General features: G+C 40.3%; 1 protein-coding gene across 1 annotated transcript; it reads left to right on the forward strand.

Moving 5' to 3' along the window:
* The first annotated feature begins 5,150 nt into the window (after positions 1 to 5,150).
* nyx (nyctalopin) lies at positions 5,151 to 22,911 on the forward strand. Its single transcript, XM_085766092.1, has 7 exons — positions 5,151 to 5,236; positions 6,121 to 6,185; positions 10,286 to 10,572; positions 15,977 to 16,281; positions 19,041 to 19,458; positions 21,740 to 21,924; positions 22,630 to 22,911. Exons 2-7 carry the CDS (start codon positions 6,164 to 6,166, stop codon positions 22,865 to 22,867), a joined length of 1,455 nt encoding a protein of 484 aa, XP_085622218.1. The 5' UTR covers positions 5,151 to 5,236; positions 6,121 to 6,163; the 3' UTR covers positions 22,868 to 22,911.
* Positions 22,912 to 24,834: the final 1,923 nt, after the last annotated feature.

A 24,834-nucleotide genomic window follows, 5' to 3' on the forward strand; every position in this document is an offset into this window, starting at 1 on the left:
ACCCATTAAAAGCCCGTTGTATAATTTCTGTGTCATTCTGGAAAATCAGGTTTTTGGGACGTTGAAAGTTGAACCGGTGAACTCAAAGAAGAGGGAGGGAGTGGACGGACGAACGAAGGGACACCAGATTGACTTTAGAGATATGACATCATCCTGAAAAGACAGAAAACATGAAGAAAGAGACATAAAACAAGTACAAAGAGACATAAAAATGACTTCAAAGACACAAAACAAGCACAAAGTGACAGAAAACAAAGACAGAGAGACATAAAAAAAAAACTACAAAGAGACATAAAACGACTTCAAAGGAGAAAAAGATAAAACAGCAGTGGAAAAAGAGATAAAACACACGACGGAGATGACAAGTGACATCATGTTTTGTGTCACTGTGTGTGTGTGTGTGCAGCTCACACACTGAAATAAGAGTAAGAGTACATTTCTTATTTTTCATCAGTGAATTACTATAATCTTTTCTAGCTAAATGAATTTAAGGAGCTTTTAACTCTTTAGATCCCAGTGGAGAGCTGCACTGTGATAGGTTTCCTTCTTTGACAAACACAGCTTGTGTCCAATAGGATTTTAGATTTGTGATACTGTGTATGCACTTGCACTTTCCACTGCAATCCTGCGTTTTTATTTTTATTACCACGGGCTACTTAATGTCACTGTTTTCATTTATTCTCTATGCACTCATTAGGGCCCGAGCGGCGACTGCAAGTCGCCTGGCGAAAGCCCTATTGAAATTCGTTCATGCCCCAACGTGCAAGTGACCCCAAAGTGCAAGTGACCCCAAAGTAATCAAGTAGTGAAGTAATCATGTGGTATGGAAGACCCCCGGGGAAAAATGCTATATTGAAATTGTAATGTTTATTATTAGGCCCGAGCGGCGAGTAGCACTCGCCCGAGGGGCTATTGAAATCGCGCTGTTTATTATTCTTATTTATTATTCTTGCGGTCTTTAAACCCCAATTTGGCCCCTTTCCCCAACTCGAAAATGCGTGAATTTTTGGTGGGACGTCCGGCCTCATCCGAAATTCGATATTTTGTGGTGGTCGCACATGTCCGACGCGAAATGGCGAAATAGCGCCCCCTAGAAAGTTGAAAAAAGCCCATAGGGACTTTCGCTAACTTTGTCCTAGACCGACGAAATTCGGTACACTTATCTACCATACCCAGATATACAAAAAAGCCTCTTAATGTCATGGTGAAATCACAACAGGAAGTCGGCCATTTTGATTTAGATTTTTCCCGCCTAAACTTAACTCCTCCCACAGCGTTCGCCCGATCAAGTTGAAATTAGGTATACCACATCTCCAGACCTAGCTGAGCTTATCTTGTGCTCCGTGAGTCCGTAGGTCAAAGGGCGTGGCTGCCAGCGCTCAATTCACTTTGGCGTGCTCGCCATGTACATACGAGTGGCTCTCACGCCCACATACTTCATCCAATCAACTTCAAACTTGCTGGACATGATGACGGCTCCGCCCTGAACGTCCCGATATATTAACTTCCCACGTAACTCATAGCGCCCCCCGGTGGTAACAGGAAGTGTACTAAAAATTGGAAAATGTACATACTTTGCCCCATCAACTTCATTCCACTTCTAAAACATGCAGAACCAGTTGGTGAAGCTACATTATGAAGACTGTGAAGCTACGAGTAATGGTGTCCGTGTGGCGACGCGGCGACCATTCCTCGCCATGACAATACGTTTGCCCTTTGGATGGCTTTATTGAACTCGTATCAACATGAAAATTGGTACACAGGTCCAGGGTCACGACCTCAACGTCTCCATATGCTCATAGGCGATCTCACTCATGTTGCCCCCTAGTGGAAACAGGAAGTGCCATATTTTACATCAACATTGTCCGATTTCCACGAAACTTCACATGTGTGATGAGGGACTGACTCTGAACACACCTGCACGCATGCCATTACTGCCCCCTGGTGGACGAACCTTTAACTGCTCATAACTCTTTCATGCTTTGTCCGATTCACTCCAAACTTCACATGAGTGATGAGGGGCCGCCCCTGAACGCACCACACCACATGCGGTGACTGCCCCCTGGTGGATGAACGAAACATTGCATTTTTGGCCTCCTTCCAGGTTTTTTCTCCCTTTCACCTTCGCGCCACGGCCCCCGCACGCCTCAGGCCCCCGCGGTCGCATGGGTCGAGCGAGGGCCGATCATCGCCGCTTGCGGCTTTAATTATTATTATTATTATTATTATTATTATTCTTCCGACATTTCGTGCCCCAATTTCGCCCCTTTCCCAAATGCGAAAATGCGTATACTTTTGCACGGACGTCCGGCCTGATCCGAAATTCGATATTTTTGGGTGGTCGCACATGGTCGACGCGAAATGGCGAAATAGCGCCCCCTACAAAGTCAAAAATGCCCATAGAGAATTTTGCTATCTAACTTTGTCCTATGCTCACAAAATTCGGTACACATATGTATTATACCCAGATATACAAAAAAGCCTCTTGACCTCATGACCTCAACCCAACAGGAAGTCGGCCATTTTGGTTTTGATTTTTCCCGCCTAAAATTAACTCCTCCCAGAGCGTTCGCCCGATCAAGTTCAAATTAGGTACACCACATCTCCAGACCTCGCTGAGCTTATCTTGTGCTCCGTGAGTCCGTAGGTCAAAGGGCGTGGCTGCCAGCGCTCATCAGACTTTGGCGTTCTCGCCATGTCCATACGTGTGGCTCTCACGCCCACATACTTCATCCAATCAACTTCAAACTTGCTGGACATGACGATGGCTCCGCCCTGAACGTCCCGATATATTAACTTCCCACGTAACTCATAGCGCCCCCCGGTGGTAACAGGAAGTGTACTAAAATTTGAAAATGTACATACTTTGCCCCATAAACTTCATTCCACTTCTACAACATGCAGAACCAGTTGGTGAAGTTACATTATGAACGCTGTGAAGCTACGAGTAATGGCGTCCCTGTGGGGGCGTGGCTAACATTCCTCGCCATGACAATACGTTTGCCCTTTGGATGGCTTTATTGAACTCGTATCAACATGAAAATTGGTACACAGGTCCAGGGTCACGACCTCAACGTTTCTATGTACTCATAGACGATCTCACTCATTCGCCCCCTAGTGGAAACAGGAAGTGCCATTTTTTGCATCAACATTGTCCGATTTCCATGAAACTTCACATGTGTGATGAGGGACTGACCCTGAACACACCTGCACGCATCCCATTACTGCCCCCTAGTGGACAAACTTTTAACTGCTCATAACTCCCTCATGCTTTGTCCGATTCACTCCAAACTTCACATGAGTGATGAGGGGCGGCCCCTGAACGCTCCACACCACATGCGGTGACTGCCCCCTAGTGGATGAACGAAACATTGCATTTTTGGCCTCCTTCCAGGTTTTTTCTCCCTTTCACCTTCGCGCCACGGCCCCGGCGTGCCTCAGGCCCCGCGGTGGCATGGGCGAGCGAGGGCCCGCCATCGCCGCTTGCGGCTTTAATTTTTACTGTTTTTTATGTCTGTTGACTGTTGAATGATGATGTTTATTGAGCAGCTGAGAAACTCAATTTCCCATGGGATAAATAAAGTATCTATCTATCTATCTATCTATCTATCTATCTATCTATCTATCTATCTATCTATCTATCTATCTATCTATCTATCTATCTATCTATCTATCTATCTATCTATCTATCTATCTATCTCCTTATTTTTCTCTTTCTTTCTTTCTACCCCTCTGTCTTTTTACTTACTTCTTTCTTTCTTTCTTCCTATCTACCCCGTCTCTCTGTCTTTCTTTCTATCCTTCTTTTTCTCTCTCTCTCTTTCTTTATTTCTACTCTGTCTTTCTTTCTATCTTTCTTTTTCTCTCTCTCTCTTTCTTTATTTCTACCCCTATCTATCTATCTATCTATCTATCTATCTATCTATCTATCTATCTATCTATCTATCTATCTATCTATCTATCTATCTATCTATCTATCTATCTATCTATCTATCTATCTATCTATCTATCTATCTATCTATCTATCTATCTATCTATCTATCTATCTATCTCCTTATTTTTCTCTTTCTTTCTTTCTACCCCTCTGTCTTTTTACTTACTTCTTTCTTTCTTTCTTCCTATCTACCCCGTCTCTCTGTCTTTCTTTCTATCCTTCTTTTTCTCTCTCTCTCTTTCTTTATTTCTACTCTGTCTTTCTTTCTATCTTTCTTTTTCTCTCTCTCTCTTTCTTTATTTCTACCCCTATCTATCTATCTATCTATCTATCTATCTATCTATCTATCTATCTATCTATCTATCTATCTATCTATCTATCTATCTATCTATCTATCTATCTATCTATCTATCTATCTATCTATCTATCTATCTATCTATCTATCTATCTATAAAAAGAGCAGACCTGAAAGTAACAAGTACTTTTCAGCCTTCCTAGAAATTAACTCGAGTAAAAGTAAAAAATATTTGTCTGGGAAATGTATTCAAGTAAGAGTAATAAGTACCAAAGAAATCTAATACTCAAGTAAAGTACAAATCCTCTGGATATGTACTTAAGTACAGTACTCAAGTAAATTTACTCCATTACTGTCCACCACTGGAAATAATCTTATTTCACAAATTGTATTGATCGCCGCTCTCATCAGATCACACCGCTGATGGCCGCGCTGATCCTCTAATCCATTTCAACATCTGCATTTCTGATAAGTTCCTCGTTCCCTAACTTCATACTGTGTGTGTGTATATATATATGTGTGTGTGTGTGTGTGTGTGTGTGTGTGTGTGTATATATGTGTATGTGTGTGTAATCTGTGTGTGTTCCTAAGTTACCGCTCTGCCTTGGCCGTCGTTTGATCTGAAAGCTTTGCTGCTGCACTTCTGTAATCCTGCCAGCTGCCTACCTCCATCTCCATCATCACTCCATCCAGGGGATTTGACTGCCATTAAGAGATGGCTTTTTGTGTGTGTGTACATGTGTGTGTGTGTGTGTGTGTGTGTGTGTGTAGGGATGAAGTGTAAAAAAAAAAAAACAGTCCATCAGGAGGAGAGCTGTGTGTGTGTGATGCTGAACGTCCAGGCAGCTCGGTGATGCAGCTGAAGGTGCAGCAGCGTGCAGCAGCGTGTGGAGCGAGTATCGATCGATGAGGTGACGGAGAGACGACGATGATGGACAGAACATGGACGGACGCCTGGACTGAGACCGTTCACGCACATGGATGCACCTGTCTGCAGAGATCTACAGGTGAGTCGCTGCTGCTGCTGCTGCATCTAGTCTGGTCTGGTCTGGTCTGGTCTGCACGGTGGGTGGTTTTTGTGTCTGTGTGAAGGAAGACAATCATATCTGGTGTTTAAAAGTCAGATCGCTCACTTTTAGAGGACAAATGACCACAGAGAGACTGAAAACGCCTACAACAGGATGCAATCTATCTATTTGTCTGTCTGTCTATCTAAATGACTGTGCAGAATGACTACAATGACATGTTAAACAATCACAGAGACGAATAAACGACCAACAAATGCTTCAAAAAGATGCAAAAATACAACCAAAATGATGACAAGTGATGAAGAAATGATGCAAAATGACCAATGTGAAATTTAGTTTGGGATCAATAAAGTTGCATCTCTATCTATCTATCTATCTATCTATCTATCTATCTATCTATCTATCTATCTATCTAGCTATCTAGCTATCTAAATGACTGCAGAATGACTACAAAGACACGTCAAACAACTACAACAGGATGCAAAATGACTACAATCAATGATAAATGACTACAGTGAGATGTTAAACAATCACAGAGACGAATAAACGACCAACAAAGATGCAAAAATACGACCAAAAAAGCAAAAACAGACACAAAAATGACCTTAGTGACACAAACCGACGTGTGGGTGGGGGTCTCAGGGGGATTATGGTTGTTATATAGCTATGTGTAAATTAGCACCCACAAAAGATTATGTAAGATTGTAAGTCTGTGCGTTTTCTTCTACATCTAAGACCTGAAACTACTACTAAGTGAAGTGAGTCGTTGAACCGACAACTGGCTTTGTCATGTACAGTGTTTATATAATTCATAATAGTTCATCATAAGTGCTGCTGTGTGTGCTCTTTCTGTGCCGTTTCAGACCTCCGTTAATCCTGGCATGTCCCAGATGAGAGACTACAGTAATGACTGTCATCACTTTCACTGGTCAGTCTCAATCCCTTCTTCTCTTTCTCCTTCTTCTCCTTCTTCATCTTCTCCTCTGTTGTGTTTCTTCTTCCTCAGATAGAAAACAGTCTCACACCGTCTCAGTTTCCCTCACACTGGTTCAACTCCTCCACTGTTTTTGAGGCCGGTTGGTTGGTTGATTGCAGTGGATTGTACTTTACTTGAGTATTAGATTTCTTTGGTACTTATTACTCTTACTTGAATACATTTCCAAGACAAATATTTTTTACTTTTACTCAAGTTAATTTCTAGGAAGGCTGAAAAGTACTCGTTACTTTCAGGTCTGCTCTTTTTTTTTTTTTTTGTCTTTTCTAAAATCCTATTGGACACAAGCTGTGTTTGTCAAAGAAGGAAACCCTAACCCCTAAAAGCAGCACATCAAAGAGTTAATTCTCAGAAACAAGAGTTAAAAGCTCCTTAAATTCATTCAGAAAAAATTATAGTAATTCATTGATGTGAAAAATAAGAAATTTACTCTTACTCTTACTTTTACTTAAAGTAAATTTAAAAGCATGTACTTTTGGATACTTAAGTACCTTTAAAAGCAATACTAGAACATAACCATGAGGAATGTACATGTGCGGGGTCTTATATGTTATATGTTTTATGTCCCTATTTATGTCCCTATGTATTTATGGTGTATGAGATGGGGGAATGTATGTAAATTAATGTAATTTGCACTTCTCGAGGCCGTTTGTACACAATGGTGAAAACAATTTTCCTGTAAAGGACAAATAAATTCATCTATCTATCTATTGGACACGAGCTGTGTTTGTCAAAGAAGGAAACCTATCACAGCTCTCCACTGGGATCTACGTAAGAGTTAAAAGCTCCTTAAATTCATTTAGAAAAAAATATAGTAGGCTAATTCATTGATGTGAAAAATAAGAAATGTACTCTTACTCTTACTTTTACTTAAAGTCAATTTAAAAGCATGTACTTTTGGATACTTAAGTACCTTTAAAAGCAAGTACTTTTTTAATCTTACTCGAGTAACATGTCGACTGAGCTACTTTTACTTGTAACAGAGTAAATTTTGACCAGTACACTGCAAAAACTCAAAATCTGCCAGTGAAAGCAAGTTTTTCTTTCTTATTACAAACGCAAAAAACCTGCTTTCATTGGCAGATTTTTCTACTTATTTCAAGTGAAAATTAGTTTGAAACAAGTGAAAACTGTCTAAAAACAAGTAAATTTTTAGGTGATGAGTCTTATTTTAAGCGAAAAGAGATTAGTTTTCACTAGAAATGAGACATTTTGACAAGAAATAAGACAAATATTCTGGGAAAGATTTTGAGTTTTTGCAGTGTAGTATTTGTACTCTTACTCAAGTACTGGGGTCGAGTACTCTGTCCATCTCTGGTTGATTGATTGGTTGGTTGATTGATCAGACTAAAAGGCCGAACTGCAGCCAGCCAGCCAGCCAGCGTGGAGCGGCTCCACAAGGCACAGACAATACCTATTGTTGTGTGAGGCTAATCTCTGATGTAAGCTGTTCTTTCTTAATCACATCATCGTTTCACCAGCAGCTGGCAAAGAGACAGTTCAGCCCTCAACCTGCCAGAGAGTCAACGTGACTCAAACATCAAATCATCGCTGCACCGCCGGCCGTCCTCATGCTGCTGCTGCTGCTGCTGCTGCTGCTGCAAAATCAATGCATTTAATCATGGGGACGGACGGGGTGAACATACTAGGAGCTGCATGTTTTTATCTGTTTTTTTGTCCCCAATGTTGATAGGTTTTATAGGTTTTTGTTAGTTTCTTTGCATCAGTCAAGAAAAGGAAAAGAAAATTATTATTATTTTAAAGGGATAGTTCAACATTTTGGCAAATTGGCCCATTGCCGTAGTCCCTATAGTCATAGCAGTAGGTTCGTTACCTTTATTTGTCGGTGCAAGCTGTTTTTAGAACGGCGGAGCAGAGCCGCGAGAGGTAAATTCATGCAAAACCACTGATGCATGTTGCCTTCAGGGACAGTTTTTCATCAACAGTCTCTGCATTTACCTCTAAAACAACTCTGTGTGGTAACGTTGTGTTATTATCTCATAGCGTGGTGAATGTGCAGGTCACAACTTGTCCACCAGAGCGTTGTGGAGTTGTTGGATTGTGTATTTGATGAGTTTGATGAGGGAAACCAAGAAATCCCATTAGCCTCCGTAGCGTAGCTCTGAGCAGCTCACGGCTCTGCTCCGCCGTTCTAAAAATAGCTTGCACCGACAATTAAAGGTAATGAACCTACTGCTACGACTATAGGGATTATGACAATGGGCCAATTTGCTAAAATGTTGAACTATCCCTTTAACAGATGATGATGATTTTCTTCAGTAATTAATAAGTTGTTTGGCCAAAAAGTGACAGAAAATGTGCTAACAGTCTAAAACTAACTGTATGAAAACAAAAATGAAGCATCAAATCCTAAAAGTCGTCAATAGTTTGGCATTTTTGGGTTTAAAGCATGCAGTTTTTGACCTTAAAATAATGTTAAGTGGTAGAAAAACGGTTATGAATGGTGCCGCTGCTGAAAACAGTGGTGCTAATGAGGCTAGCAGCTCTTACCAGTTGTGTCAAAAACATAGACTGTTTTGTCAAAAATCAAAGTTGTAAGTTAAATCTAAACACAGATATGATGTAATTTCAATTCAGCGTGATTTTCTTTTCTTCTTTTTTTAATCACCTTTGGCCTTTCACTGAAGTTAACATGCTAACCGGCAAATAGCCTAACCTATAAACCCTTGTTTAGTTCTTCAGTATCTTATTGTGACAGCTGTCTGGATTAACGGTTCATAACAAAGAGGAACAGCTAATAGTAAATTCGGCATCTTTACTTTTTTTCAAAATATGAATAATTATAGGTTAAAAACAACAAGTTGTAGCCCAAACCAGAGTGGAGCCATTTGTAAGTTTTGCTAACATAGTAGCCGCGGCTGGTTAGCATGCTAACATCAGTAGAAGAAAATAGAAACAAAGGAAGAGGTTTGGTTTCCACCTCTGGAGACAGATGTTGGTGAAAGGGCCTTTGAAGTTTGATGTTGAATTATCAACGTTTTCTCGAAGGTGGTAACAAATCAGCTGTTAATGCTAACGCTAACTATGTTGGCGAAACTTAAACAGTTCATAACGTTCAGTGTAACCGCGTTTTATAAACCGTATTTTGAATATCTTTGGTGTAACATCGTCCAAAAGCTGTATTTTAAGATTATTGGTAGCCTATATTTAGTTGTTAAACATTAGCGTCAACATTAGCAGCTTGTGCTTTTCCTGCTATTAGGGGTCAAAAGGTCACAAATGTTCTGAGGAAAGAAACAATAGGCTAATATAACTCAGATTGTTATCATTAAAGCAGAAGTAAGCGGAATATTTGTGTTAATATAAGTCTTAAATAGTTATATCTTCCGACAGCAATCACTAGTGTTTGGTCTGAAACACGGGTCTGTCAGTCACTCTGCTCTGCTGTAAGCCGAGGAGAAAACTTTCCTTGTATCCTACAACCTTTATCCAATGAGGAGAGAGAACGGCATAAAGGGGCAGTCCTCTCTGTGTGTGCAGCCAAGGGATGCGCGTGAATGTGGTGACGTAGGGACGAGGACCAATAGATCCATGACGAGGGCGGGGACTGCTAACTCCATCGGCTGACAGGAAGTTAGCCAAAACGACCGGATCGCTTACTTCTGCTTTAATGAATTCATCTTTTAATTATCTATAGTAGTTTATATTCAGTCCTGTGGTAGCCTATATTAATTTATGAGAAGCTCACATAACAACTTGTTTGATATAGAAAATGCTAAATATTCAAAGATTTGCTGCTTTTCTCTGTTTCATATGATGGGAAACTGAATGTTTTTTGGCTGATGATAAGAAGGAAGGAGTCTGAGTCATGCTGAAGATGTCGTGTGTTGGGCTCTGTGAAAGTGTAGAGGAGCTTTTATCTCTGAGCCTTTGATAACCTCCTCTTCCTCCTCTTCCTCCTCCTCCTCTTCCTCCTCTTCCTCCTCCTCCTCCTCCTCCTCCTCCTCCTCTTCCTCCTCCTCCTCCTCCTCCTCTTCCTCCTCCTCCTCCTCCTCCTCCTCCTCCTCCTCCAGTCTCGGTGCTGTGCCTGCTGCCCCCGGCGGTGCTGGGGCGCTGGGCCTGTGTGCGGGCCTGTCCGGCCTCCTGCTCCTGCACCCAGGAGAAGAGCTGCAGCGTGCTGTGCGACCGCTCCGGCCTGCCCGAGCTGCCCAAGGAGTTCCCCTGCGAGGCGTCGGCCATCAACCTGGACAAGAACCGGCTCAAGTTCCTGTCTGAGCGCGCCTTCGGGACGCTGCCGTCCCTCAAGTCCCTGTCCCTGGACCACAACAACATCTCCTTCATCACCCCGGGCGCCTTCAAGGTCGGCTCGGCTCTGCAGTTTGAAGCTGGGAAAGTTGTAAAGCAAAAATATCTGTTTAACCCTCCTGTTGTCCTCCTGGGTCAAGGAAGGAAGGAAGGAAGGAAGGAAGGATGAAGGGAAAGAAGGGAGGAACAAAGGAAGGGGAAAAGGAAGGAAAGAAAGATGGAGGGAGGGAGGGAACAGATTGGGTCAAAAAGGAAGGAAGAAGTAAGGACGAAAGGAAGGAAGGAAGGAAGGAAAAAGGATTGTGGAAAGAAGGAAGGGAAAGGGGAGGGAAAGAAAGATGGAAGGAGGGAACGGATTCATTCAAGGAAGAAAGAAGAAGAAAGGAACAAAGGAAGGGAAAAAAGAAGGAAAGAAAGATGGAGGGAGGGAGGGAACAGATTGGGTCAAAAAGGAAGGAAGAAGTAAGGACGAAAGGAAGGAAGGGAGGAAAAAGGATTGTGGAAAGAAGGAAGGGAAAGAAAGATGGAAGGAGGGAGCGGATTCATTCAAGGAAGAAAGAAGAAGAAAGGAACAAAGGAAGGGAAAAAAGAAGGAAAGAAAGATGGAGGGAGGGAGGGAACAGATTGGGTCAAAAAGGAAGGAAGAAGTAAGGACGAAAGGAAGGAAGGAAGGAAGGAAAAAGGATTGTGGAAAGAAGGGAGGGAAAGAAAGATGGAAGGAGGGAACGGATTCATTCAAGGAAGAAAGAAGAAGAAAGGAACAAAGGAAGGGAAAAAAGAAGGAAAGAAAGATGGAGGGAGGGAACAGATTGGGTCAAAAAGGAAGGAAGAAGTAAGGACGAAAGGAAGGAAGGGAGGAAAAAGGATTGTGGAAAGAAGGAAGGGAAAGGGGAGGGAAAGAAAGATGGAAGGAGGGAACGGATTCATTCAAGGAAGAAAGAAGAAGAAAGGAACAAAGGAAGGGAAAAAAGAAGGAAAGAAAGATGGAGGGAGGGAGGGAGGGAACAGATTGGGTCAAAAAGGAAGGAAGAAGTAAGGACGAAAGGAAGGAAGGGAGGAAAAAGGATTGTGGAAAGAAGGAAGGGAAAGAAAGATGGAAGGAGGGAGCAGATTCATTCAAGGAAGAAAGAAGAAGAAAGGAACAAAGGAAGGGAAAAAAGAAGGAAAGAAAGATGGAGGGAGGGAGGGAACAGATTGGGTCAAAAAGGAAAGAAGAAGTAAGGACGAAAGGAAGGAAGGAAGGGAGGAAAAAGGATTGTGAAAAGAAGGAAGGGAAAGGGGAGGGAAAGAAAGATGGAAGGAGGGAACGGATTCATTCAAGGAAGAAAGAAGAAGAAAGGAACAAAGGAAGGGAAAAAAGAAGGAAAGAAAGATGGAGGGAGGGAGGGAACAGATTGGGTCAAAAAGGAAGGAAGGAAGGAAAAAGGATTGTGGAAAGAAGGAAGGGAAAGGGGAGGGAAAGAAAGATGGAAGGAGGGAACGGATTCATTCAAGGAGGAAAGAAGAAGAAAGGAACAAAGGAAGGGAAAAAAGAAGGAAAGAAAGATGGAGGGAGGGAACAGATTGGGTCAAAAAGGAAGGAAGAAGTAAGGACGAAAGGAAGGAAGGGAGGAAAAAGGATTGTGGAAAGAAGGAAGGGAAAGGGGAGGGAAAGAAAGATGGAAGGAGGGAGCGGATTCATTCAAGGAAGAAAGAAGAAGGAAAGAAAGATGGAGGGAGGGAACAGATTGGGTCAAAAAGGAAGGAAGAAGTAAGGACGAAAGGAAGGAAGGAAGGAAGGAAGGAAGGAAGGAAGGAAGGAAGGAAGGAAGGAAGGAAAAAGGATTGTGGAAAGAAGGAAGGGAAAGGGGAGGGAAAGAAAGATGGAAGGAGGGAGCGGATTCATTCAAGGAAGAAAGAAGAAGGAAAGAAAGATGGAGGGAGGGAACAGATTGGGTCAAAAAGGAAGGAAGAAGTAAGGACGAAAGGAAGGAAGGAAGGAAGGAAGGAAGGAAGGAAAAAGGATTGTGGAAAGAAGGAAGGGAAAGGGGAGGGAAAGAAAGATGGAAGGAGGGAACGGATTCATTCAAGGAAGAAAGAAGAAGGAAAGAAAGATGGAGGGAGGGAACAGATTGGGTCAAAAAGGAAGGACGAAGTAAGGACGAAAGGAAGGAAGGAAGGAAGGAAGGAAGGAAAAAGGATTGTGGAAAGAAGGAAGGGAAAGGGGAGGGAAAGAAAGATGGAAGGAGGGAACGGATTCATTCAAAGAAGAAAGAAGAAGGAAAGAAAGATGGAGGGAGGGAACAGATTGGGTCAAAAAGGAAGGAAGAAGTAAGGACGAAAGGAAGGAAGGGAGGAAAAAGGATTGTGGAAAGAAGGAAGGGAAAGGGGAGGGAAAGAAAGATGGAAGGAGGGAACGGATTCATTCAAGGAGGAAAGAAGAAGAAAGGAACAAAGGAAGGGAAAAAAGAAGGAAAGAAAGATGGAGGGAGGGAACAGATTGGGTCAAAAAGGAAGGAAGAAGTAAGGACGAAAGGAAGGAAGGGAGGAAAAAGGATTGTGGAAAGAAGGAAGGGAAAGGGGAGGGAAAGAAAGATGGAAGGAGGGAACGGATTCATTCAAGGAAGAAAGAAGAAGAAAGGAACAAAGGAAGGGGAAAAGGAAGGAAAGAAAGATGGAGGGAGGGAGGGAACAGATTGGGTCAAAAAGGAAGGAAGGAAGGAAAAAGGATTGTGGAAAGAAGGAAGGGAAAGGGGAGGGAAAGAAAGATGGAAGGAGGGAACGGATTCATTCAAGGAAGAAAGAAGAAGAAAGGAACAAAGGAAGGGAAAAAAGAAGGAAAGAAAGATGGAGGGAGGGAGGGAACAGATTGGGTCAAAAAGGAAGGAAGGAAGGAAAAAGGATTGTGGAAAGAAGGAAGGGAAAGGGGAGGGAAAGAAAGATGGAAGGAGGGAGCGGATTCATTCAAGGAAGAAAGAAGAAGAAAGGAACAAAGGAAGGGAAAAAAGAAGGAAAGAAAGATGGAAGGAGGGAACAGATTGGGTCAAAAAGGAAGGAAGAAGTAAGGACGAAAGGAAGGAAGGGAGGAAAAGGGATTGTGGAAAGAAGGAAGGGAAAGGGGAGGGAAAGAAAGATGGAAGGAGGGAACGGATTCATTCAAGGAAGAAAGAAGAAGAAAGGAACAAAGGAAGGGAAAAAAGAAGGAAAGAAAGATGGAGGGAGGGAACAGATTGGGTCAAAAAGGAAGGAAGAAGTAAGGACAAAAGGAAGGAAGGAAGGAAGGAAAAAGGATTGTGGAAAGAAGGAAGGGAAAGGGGAGGGAAAGAAAGATGGAAGGAGGGAACGGATTCATTCAAGGAAGAAAGAAGAAGAAAGGAACAAAGGAAGGGGAAAAGGAAGGAAAGAAAGATGGAGGGAGGGAGGGAACAGATTGGGTCAAAAAGGAAGGAAGGAAGGAAAAAGGATTGTGGAAAGAAGGAAGGGAAAGGGGAGGGAAAGAAAGATGGAAGGAGGGAACGGATTCATTCAAGGAAGAAAGAAGAAGAAAGGAACAAAGGAAGGGAAAAAAGAAGGAAAGAAAGATGGAAGGAGGGAACAGATTGGGTCAATTGGATCAAAAGAGGAAGTAAGGACGACGGGAAGGAAGGAAGGGAAAAAGGATGGAAGGAAAGAAGGAAGGATGAAGAAAGCGAACATATTGGGTCAGTTTGACCCAGAAGGACGACAAGAGGGTTAATAACTAAGAGCACAGTGGCACTGGCCCCTAACTTAAAGGGATAGTTCACCCAAAATTTAAATTGCACTCATTATCTCCCCCCCCTCATGTGGACTAAGGGCTGGGAGAAGTTTCAGAGTCCTCCGTGGCTTCTCTGAGTTACAGGGGGTCTCGGCGTAGCAGTGCATGTCCATATGACGGTTGCAAATGGATACCAACTGTCTTCGTAACAAAAAGACACACCAAAAAATAAAATGAAAAAAAGAAATCTGAATTGCTTGTAATTATTGAAAGGGGTGGAACTCTTGTACAGGCCCATTGGGCTTTGTTCCTTCCTTGCACCATTGAGTTTAAATGTGTGCTAAATAAAAAATAAAAACGTTTATTAATCATGCAGATGGTTTTGGTTTATTTGCTTAGGGCAGAAAACTCGGCTGTTAATTATTATCCTGAGTAACATGGTTTTGCAAAATATTGTAATTTAGTGATGATTAGAGCAGTTAATTGTTGTTTCTCGAAGCTCCTCTTCTCGGTTCATCACATTTGGACGAACCAGGAAGAGAAGCTTCCACTACAAACAAGCTTGAAATATAGACTTATTTAATTTTTTTCGGGACAATTTCGCGTTTCGGGGCTTCAATACAAGACAGACATTACATACGAGCAGCATGGAGGTATTTGGATGTTTTTTGGTGTGTCTTTTTGTCACAAAGACATTTGCAACCGTCATATGGACATGCACTGCTACATCATCACTAAATTATCACTAAATTACAATATTTTGCAAAACCATGTTACTCAGGATAATAATTAACAGCCGAGTTTTCTGCCCTAAGCAAATAAACCAAAACCATCTGCATGATTAATAAAGGTTTTTATTTTTTATTTTTTATTTAGCACACATTTAAACTCAATGGTGCAATTAGGAACAAAGCCCAATGGGCTTGTACAAGAGTTCCACCCCTTTCAATAATTACAAGCAATTCAGATTTCAGAGGCTAACAAATAAACACTGAAAAATAAGGCGATAAAGTGCATACATACATAATCAGTGTTATATGAACAAAATGAGGAGATGCTTTTTTAGCTGCTTTTTTAAAGAGTGGGAAGATTGCTGGTTTAAGGTGGATTAGATTTTCTTTATTTTAAAAAATTCTTTTAAAAACAGCCACTTGTTCTTTTTTCTAGTTTATACACTGCAAAAACTCAAATATCTTACCAAGAATATTTGTCTTATCTCTAGTCAAAATGTAATTTCTAGTCAAAACAAATCTCATTATACTTAAAATAAGAAACATCACATAAAAAGTAGCTTGTTTTGAGACACTTTTTACTTTTTTAAAGCATATTTTCATTTGAAATAAGTAGAAAAATCTGATAGTGAAGCAAGTTTTTCTTCCTTATTACAAGCACTGGCAGATTTTTCTACTTATTTAAAGTGAATATTTGTTTGAAACAAGTGAAAATGATCTAAATACAAGTACATTTTTAGGTGATGAGTCTTAGTTTTGACTAAAAATTAGAAGAAGGGCAAGAAAAAGGACAAATATTATTTTTTTATTATTTTTTCCATTGAGTTTTTGCAGTGTACAGAGGTTAATTTTCACCAGTTGTGTTTTCATCCTGCAAACAAACATGTGTAAAGTGACGAGAACCACAGAGTCTCCTGTTGAAGGCAGCTGTGGCCGAACACTGTTGATAATTTGGGATTTTGTAGACGTAAATGTGATGAAACAAACATAAAAACACTCTAAACCCTGTGCAGGGCCTGGGGAACCTGGTGGAGCTGAAGATGGCGCACAACGAGTACATCAGCTACCTTCACACGCGGACGTTCACGGGCCTGAAGAAGCTGGTGCGTCTGGACCTGTCGGACTGCAACCTCTTCAACATCCCCGACCGCATCTTCATCGAGCAGACGGCGCTGAAGGAGCTGCTCTGCTTCCAGAACAACTTCCGGAGGATCCCGGGGGCCATCCGGGGCATGGAGAACCTGACCCACATCTACCTGGAGAGGAACAAGATCGAGGCCGTGGCCTACAACTCCCTGCTGGGCCTGGGCAGCCTCAAGTAAGACCTGAAGCATCATCATCATCTTTATTATAATCATTCACTGCAAAAACTCAAAATCTTTCCAAGAATATTTGTCTTATTTCTTGTCAAAATGTCTCAATTCTAGTCAAAACTAATCTCTTTCCACTTTAAATAAGACTCATCACCTAAAAATCAACTTCTTTTTAGATAATTTTCATTTGTTTCAAACCAATTTTCACTTGAAATCAGTAGAAAAATCTGCCAGTGAAAGCAAGTTTTTTGTGCTTGTAATAAGGAAGAAAAACTTGCTCCACTATCAGATTTTTCTACTTATTTCAAGTGAAAATGTGTTGAAGTAGAAGAAGTAAAAAGTTTCTAAAAACAAGCTACTTTTTAATGTGATGTTTCTTATTTTAAGTGGAAAGTGATTTGTTTTGACTAGAAATGACATTTTGACTAGAAATAAGACAAATATTCTTGGTAAGATATTGAGTTTTTGTTCTTATTATAATAAACAGTTGAACATGAATTTGATTAAATGAGGTCATAAACAGATCATTATGAATTTCATAATATGAAATAAACTGAAACCTGCAGTGCGATGAGTTGTTATTGATTTCTTCAACTCTTTCACAAATTGTTGATGAGTTTCTGTGTTTACATAATATATACTAAAACATTTACTTGTTTTTAGATCATTTTCACTTGTTTCAAAAAAAAAATTTCACTTGAAATAAGTAGAAAAATCTGCCACTGAAAGCAAGTTTTTTGTGCTTGTAATAAGAAAGAAAAACTTGCTCCACTGTCAGATTTTTCTACTTATTTCAAATGAAAATAGACTTGAAATATGCAAAAAGTGTCTAAAAACAAGTTGATTTTTAGGTGATGAGTCTTATTTAAAGTGGAAAGAGATCAGTTTTGACTAGAAATAAGACAAATATTCTTGGTAAGATATTTGAGTTTTTGCAGTGTGGTAAGGTAGTTGAGTTTTTGTTTTTTTTTTACTTATTTTTTATTTGACACATACATACATACATACATACATACAAACATAAATTTAACAAACACCAAGGAGATGTAGTTACACTTGCTTGAAATTCTTGAATTCGGTCTTTTCTTTTTTTCTTCATGTTGAATATATCTTTGTTAACAACAGTCCGTATTCTTGTACTTGTACGTCATATTTCCCATAGTCCATTTCTCATCTCCATTCTGCCTTGATTGGCATTTTACCTTAGTACGAGTACGTGGTATTTGAGTTTTTTGCAGTGTGTTTTGGTTGCTTTCCATGTCTTTATTTATTCAGTTTATTTTAATAGTAATAATTATGACTAACATTCAGTGAAGACCTAAAAATCAGTATCTCCAAAATGGAAATATTGCAAAGGATTTTTTTTTTTTTAAGGGACAACGAGGAGTTTTGGAAAAGCGAAGCGTTTTCACACTACATTTATGAGTAATAACAAAATAACGATAGAGACAGAACGATATATTTATAGAAAATGGGCCCATTAACAAGTGTGGGTAGCGTAGATTCATCCACATTAATATGAGACTTTTTTATAACCGAATAGAAACTCCTCGTTGTCCCTTTAAGTATAATGAGATTTGTTTTGACTAGAAATATGACAAATATTCTTGGTAAGATATTTGAGTTTTTGCAGTGTATAAACTAGAAAAAAGAACAAATGGCTGTTTTAAAGAATTTTTAAAATAAAGAAAATCTAATCCACCTAAAACCAGCAATCTTCCGTCTTATTTTAAGTATAATGAGGTTTTTTTTTTAAACTAGAAATAAGACAAATATTCTTGGTAAGATATTTGAGTTTTTGCAGTGTATAAACTAGAAAAAAGAACAAGTGGCTGTTTTTTTAAAGAATTTTTAAAATAAAGAAAATCTAATCCACCTAAAACCAGCAATCTTCCGTCTTATTTTAAGTATAATGAGGTTTTTTTTTAAAACTAGAAATAAGACAAATATTCTTGGTAAGATATTTGAGTTTTTGCAGTGTATAAACTAGAAAAAAGAACAAGTGGCTGTTTTTTTAAAGAATTTTTAAAATAAAGAAAATCTAATCCACCTAAAACCAGCAATCTCCATCTTATTTTAAGTATAATGAGGTTTTTTTAGTTTTTTTTTTACTAGAAATAAGACCAATATTCTTGGTAAGATATTTGAGTTTTTGCAGTGTATAAACTAGAAAAAAGAACAAATGGCTGTTTTAAAGAATTTTTAAAATAAAGAAAATCTAATCCACCTAAAACCAGCAATCTTCCGTCTTATTTTAAGTATAATGAGGTTTTTTTTTTTTTTTTTTACTAGAAATAAGACAAATATTCTTGGTAAGATATTTGAGTTTTTGCAGTGTATAAACTAGAAAAAAGAACAAGTGGCTGTTTTTTTAAAGAATTTTTAAAATAAAGAAAATCTAATCCACCTAAAACCAGCAATCTTCCGTCTTATTTTAAGTATAATGAGGTTTTGTTTTTTTGTTTTTTACTAGAAATAAGACCAATATTCTTGGTAAGATATTTGAGTTTTCGCAGTGTATAAACTAGAAAAAAGAACAAATGGCTGTTTTAAAGAATTTTTTAAAATAAAGAAAATCTAATCCACCTAAAACCAGCAATCTTCTCTCTTATTTTAAGTATAATGAGGTTTTTTGTTTTTCTTTACTAGAAATAAGACAAATATTCTTGGTAAGATATTTGAGTTTTTGCAGTGTGTTTTGGTTGCTTTATTTTGAAACTCCTCTGCCCTCTTCTCTTCTCTCTCTCTTCTCTTCCTGTCTCAGGTACCTGAACCTGCAGGAGAACCGCATCAACGTGATCCACGACGAGGCCTTCCAGGACCTGGTGCGTCTGGAGAACTTCTACCTCAACGACAACGTGCTGGTGGACCTGCCGCGGCTCGCCTTCAGGGGCCTGAGCCGCCTCAAGATGCTCAACCTGGGCGGCAACCAGCTCGCCAACGTGTCGCGCACCTGGTTCGGCGACCTGGCGGAGCTGGAGATCCTGTTCCTGGACCGCAACCAGCTGCTGTTCATCGAGGAGGGCGCCTTCGAGAACCTGACCAGCCTGATCACGCTGCACCTGAACAGCAACAACATGACCACGCTGCCCTTCCCCGTCTTCCAGCCCGTCTACTTCCTCGGACGCCTCTACCTCTTCCGCAACCCGTGGGAGTGCGACTGCGGCCTGGAGTGGCTCAAGGTCGGCAAAAATAATCAATCAGCCATCATAATGTAGCTACATTGCAAATACTCAAAGTCTTTCCAAGAATATTGGTCTTATTTCTTGTCAAAATGTCTCAATTTTAGTCAAAACTAATCTCTTTCCACTTAAAATAAGACTCATCGCCTAAAAATTTACTTGTTTTTAGATATTTTTTTTTACTTGTTTCAAACTAATCTTCAATAGAAATAAGTAAAAAATCTGCCAGTGGAAGCAGGTTTTTTGTGCTTGTAATAAGAAAGAAAAACTTGCTCCACTGTCAGATTTTTCTACTTATTTCAAGTGAAAATATGCTTGAAAAAAGTAAAAAAAAAAGTGTCTAAAAACAAGCTCCTTTTTTAAAATGTGATGAGTCTTATTTTAAGTATAATGAGATTTGTTTTGACTAGAAATTACATTTTGACTAGAAATAAGACAAATATTCTTGGTAAGATTTTGAGTTTTTGCAGTGTAATCAGCCATTAATGTACATTATCATTGTTATGTGGATGATATGCAATTATATATCTCTGTTTCATCACGAGTCCCTAGTGCGTTAAACAGTATTTTTTCCTGTCTCACAGATATTAACATCTGGATGAACAAAATTTTTTTAAAACTAAATGAACAGAAAACAGAGATTTTACTTGTTGGCCCACTAGAAGAAAGGCAGAAGCTTCAGTCAAAGTTTGGCAGCCTGTCCCAGCAAATTAAGTCACACATCACAAGCCTATGGGGCCGTGTCCACCGGACGCGCTTTCAGCTCTGACAGCGCTCTCAGCGCTGCTTTCCCAGCGCTTAGCGCGCTCTCTCTCCCTCGTCAGAATGCCGCTGTTGCTAGGTTACAAAACGAGTCCTCTGACACTTCAGTGTTCCTTGTGCCTTGTTTAATGTAAACACTACAACGAGTGTCAGAAATACACAATAGCATTAGCGGCAGCTTTTGACATGGACCCTGAGGTCGGCCTACCTTCAATACAAGTGTGGGTCATGATATAAACCGAGCCACGTCTCCGGTTGTGTTGCTGTCGGTAACGTAAGTCCCGCCCCTTCTTGATTCTGATTGGTCAGTGCGGGGAAAAGTGACATTGACGAGCGCAGCGCTGTTCTAAAAGTTGAACAGATTTCAACTCGAAGCGCTCTGAGCGCCGCGACAAAAAGAAGCAAGCGCCGAGGGCGTTTTACCGCCGAGGGCGCTGAGCGCTGTGAGCGCCCAACTCAATAGGGTTTGAATGTAAAATAGACGCCCAGAGCGCTAAAAACGCGTCTGGTGGACACAGCCCCTATAGGTGTTGTTTTAGACTCTGACCTCAATTTTATTCGCCATTTTAACAATTAATTTTTTCACCTAAGAAACATTGCTAAAATTAAACCTTTTTTTTTTTTAACTCAGAATGATGCTGAAACACTGGTACATGCTTTTATCACTAGCCGCTTAGACTATTGTAATTCCCTTTTTACTGGTCTGCCTAAAGAGAACGCTGCAGCCAGGATTTTAACTAATACAAGAAAAAGAGATCACATAAGTCCTCAGCTTGCATCATTGCATTGGTTGCCTGTTTCTTTTAGGATTGATTTTAAAGTTCTGCTACTCATTTACAAAGCTTTAAATAACCTAGCACCATTTTATATATATATCACCGACTGCCTTTCTTCTTAAGCCCCATCGAGAACTCTTAGATCTTCCACTGCCCGTCTTTTAGTTGTGCCCAGGGTGTCCCACAAAAGAACCGGTGAAGCTGCCTTTTGTTTTTATGGCTCTAAACTTTGGAATACCCTCCCTTTAGATCTAAGAATGGCAGGCTCCTTAGCCATTTTTTAAAAGAAATTGAAAACCCATCTTTTTAATTTGGCTTTTAATACAGGTTGATTTTATATTGCTTTTTTTTTTTTTTTTAACTGTTGTTGTTAACTGTTTTTAAAAGCTGTTCTTGTTCTTGTTTCTGATAGTGTTGTTAAAGCACTTTGGGCTGCACTTTCATTTCATTTCATAACCTTTATTTAAACTCGGAGATATATTGAGGAGTAACCTCATTTACAATATAGCCGAGATGAAACACAAAACACACAAGGACAGAAGACAAGACATTTGAAACATACAAAAACATAACAGAATACCAGAATTTAAAGGTGACTAGGGTAAATTGAAACATAGTTAAAAGCACGAGCAGTTAGAGGTAAAGTAAGATGTAGTTATGGCTTTAAATTACTTGTGCTCACTTGTGCATTAAAGGTGCTCTACAAATAAAGTTTATTATTATTATTATTATTATTATTATAGGAGTGGATGGAGAGCTACAAGCTGGTGCGGGACGTCCCCTGCGCCTCGCCGTCGTCCGTGGCGGGGCTCGACCTGGGCGAGGTGGTGTTCGCCAAGCTCAACGGCACCTGCGTGGACCCGGCGGAGCTGAACCTGACCACGGCGTCCTCGGAGGTGGCGTCCACCACAGAGAACCGCTTCAACAGGTGTTTTTAAATGGTTTTACGTAAATCCAGTAAACTGGTTTTAAACACAGGGCTCACCACAAGGTTGTGTTTTACACTGCAAAAACTCAAAATCTTACCACGAATATTTGTCTTATTTCTAGTCAAAATGTCATTTCTAGTCAAAATAAATCTAATTATACTTAAAATAAGACTCATCACATTTAAAAAAGTAGCTTGTTTTTAGACACTTTTACTTTTTTCAAGCAATTTTTCCACTTTAAATAAGTAGAAAAATCTGACAAGTTTTTCTTTCTTATTACAAGCACAAAAAACTTGCTTTCACTGGCAGATGTTTCTACTTATTTCAATTGAAAATTAGTTTGAAACAAGTAAAAAAATATCTAAAAACAAGTTAATTTTTAGGTGATGAGTCTTATTTTAAGTGGAAAGAGATTAGTTTTGACTAAAATTGAGACATTTTGACAAGAAATAAGACCAATATTCTTGGAAAGACTTTGAGTTTTTGCAGTGTACTGTGTTTTTATTGAGTGCATGTAAAGTGATGAGCCCTGTCAAAGACAAATTTCTGCTACCCCTTGGGGCAGACAATAAATCTATCTATCTATCTATCTATCTATCTATCTATCTATCTATCTATCTATCTATCTATCTATCTATCTATCTATCTATCTATCTATCTATCTATCTATCTATCTATCTATCTATCTATCTATCTATCTACAGCCTCATCTCCAAGCTGCTGCAGCAGGAGCTGAGGGAGGAGATGGGCAACGGCACCGAGAGCCTCCGCAACGGGACGCTGCTGCAGGAGAACGAGGACGGGCCGCTGTCCGCCGCCGCCGCCGCCATCAGAGCGCGGCGAGGCCCCGCGGACCGATGGCTGCTCGGCCTCGCCGCGCTGTGGCTCCTCTGGGGGCTGCTGGGCCCGCCAGATGTTCACATCTGCCTGAACTGCACATGAGCAGAGGCGTTGCAACATTGCCTAGGGCCCTGAGCTGGAAGGGGGCCCCCCGAGGGACGGCAGACATCGGTCCATATCAGTGACAACCTGACATCGAATGTTGTAATGCATAGTCAACCCAGTATCATATATAAAAATGTAACCACCCTATAGCGACAGCAGAAAACATTGCCGTTTCGAATTATTCTGGCTGGATCTGAAAAAACAACAAGCAAGCGAATGATTATGTACATTCACTGACTGAATATTATGAAAAAATATATATATTTCTCACTAGAAATGTAATCAAAGGGCATTTTTTAAATGCCAAAAATCTCAAAATATAGATTTTTCCACTAAAACTTATAGAAATATTTGCAATGTTTTTTGTTCTCACAGACGGAAACTTGAGAGTCACGTGATTTGGACGCAAAACAATAAGAAAAGAAAAAAAAGTTCGAAAAAATGTAACAGTCATACAATTTGAGAGCCGTTATTGTAAACCCTCTATGTTTTTGCACTTATGAGACTGGGTTGGCATAGTTTGCAGAATTGAATCATTAATAGTTTGGGATTTTTTGATTCATTAACAGTTAATGTTTGTGGTGCCGGTGGGGGCTGGGGGCCCTCCGAGTCACCTCTTGCCCCGGGGCCTCAGAGTGTCTAGAAACGCCCCTGCACACGAGGACTAAGTGGGAACAGGAAGTAGCTTTTCGAAAAAATTTGCCAATGAGATGAACGATGGATGTTTTTATTGATCAGGTGAGCAGTTTATTATACAGTATGTTAATCTATGATATTTATAGATGAACTGCTCCACAGCTCCACGCTTAATGGCTCATCGCCACGGTTACCGAGATGAGCGGGTGTTGATTTCTGAAGATGTATAGCTATGTGAGTGACCGCTTTTTTTTTTTTTTTTTTTCTCGTTGCATAATACTTTATTTTAATTAATATTATGTAATAATCATAGGATTACCTTTTTTTTTTCTGTTTCTGCTGTTTTATTTATATTTTCATCATCACATCCAGTGTATGTGTAAAGTGGGCGGAGCCTCTCTCTCTCTCTCTCCTCAGACAGATGTCCTCCTCCTTCTCCTCCTCTTCTTCCTCCTCCTCCTCCTCCTCTTCCTCTCGTGTCCGTTCATTCATTCAGCTCTAAATGTCGGTTCTGCTGCAGCTTTTCCATAAATGCATTAATCTTCTTAGTGCGTGCGGCTCAGTGTCGTTGCTGCTCGTTGGAGGGACTTTCTCCTCCTATGGATGGATGCATGGACTCTCCTCCCCCTCCTTCCCCTCCTCCTCCTCCTCTTCCTCTTATGGACATGATCTCTCTCTATAGAGACGGGCGGGTGGGTGGGTGTGATGGCCATATGTCAGGCTGTAACGGTGTCAGAGCAGTGCATGCTGGGAAGCTTTCAGGTACTTTACGTTGCAGATGAAGCAGCAGCTCCTCTTGGTTTTTCAGCGAGCGTCTGTCTATTGTCTCTCCGTCTGTCTGTCTGTCTGTCTGTCCCCAGTGTGTTTGTTATTAGACACAATCATCATACAACCAGCTCTGTCACAGTCTATTTTTCTAAAATAAATAAATAAATGAATAAATGTGGACCCAGTGTGCTGATGAACTTTTGACTCGTCTCCTCTCGGCCTCTCGGTTCAGCGGCGAGCGCCTGTTAATCTGTCGGCCCCTTTTAATGTGGGATTAGGCCGCGACTAAGACAACGGTGGACGGTCTCATCCTGTTCATTTAGCAGCAGCGCTCACACACAGCTGCTCTTTATTTATTTATATATATATCTTTATATATACATATATCCTGAACCAGTGCAGAAATGTAATAAAGGACGTTCAGAGTCGTTTATATGGGTCAAAGGTTAAAGGCAAAATGTCTGCAGCTTTTTTTGATGTTTATTCTTTTATCTATTTTAGTCAGTTTCAGACTGAACCACTGGTCGGACATTTAAAAGGCTTCATTTCTCACTGTTTCC

Source organism: Trachurus japonicus, chromosome 21 (genome assembly GCF_045865225.1).
Source record: "Trachurus japonicus isolate A0001 chromosome 21, Traja_1.0".
Classification (NCBI taxonomy): domain Eukaryota; kingdom Metazoa; phylum Chordata; class Actinopteri; order Carangiformes; family Carangidae; genus Trachurus; species Trachurus japonicus.

What these genes read in the sequence shown, in the direction of transcription:
- nyx (XM_085766092.1), top strand. Translation starts at nt 6,164, where the DNA reads ATGACTGTCATCACTTTCACTG. An exon ending in GACTGTCATCACTTTCACTG is followed by an intron (nt 6,186 to 10,285) that starts GTCAGTCTCAAT and finishes CTCCTCCTCCAG; the next exon opens with TCTCGGTGCTGTGCCTGCTG. An exon ending in GCGGCCTGGAGTGGCTCAAG is followed by an intron (nt 19,459 to 21,739) that starts GTCGGCAAAAAT and finishes TTATTATTATAG; the next exon opens with GAGTGGATGGAGAGCTACAA.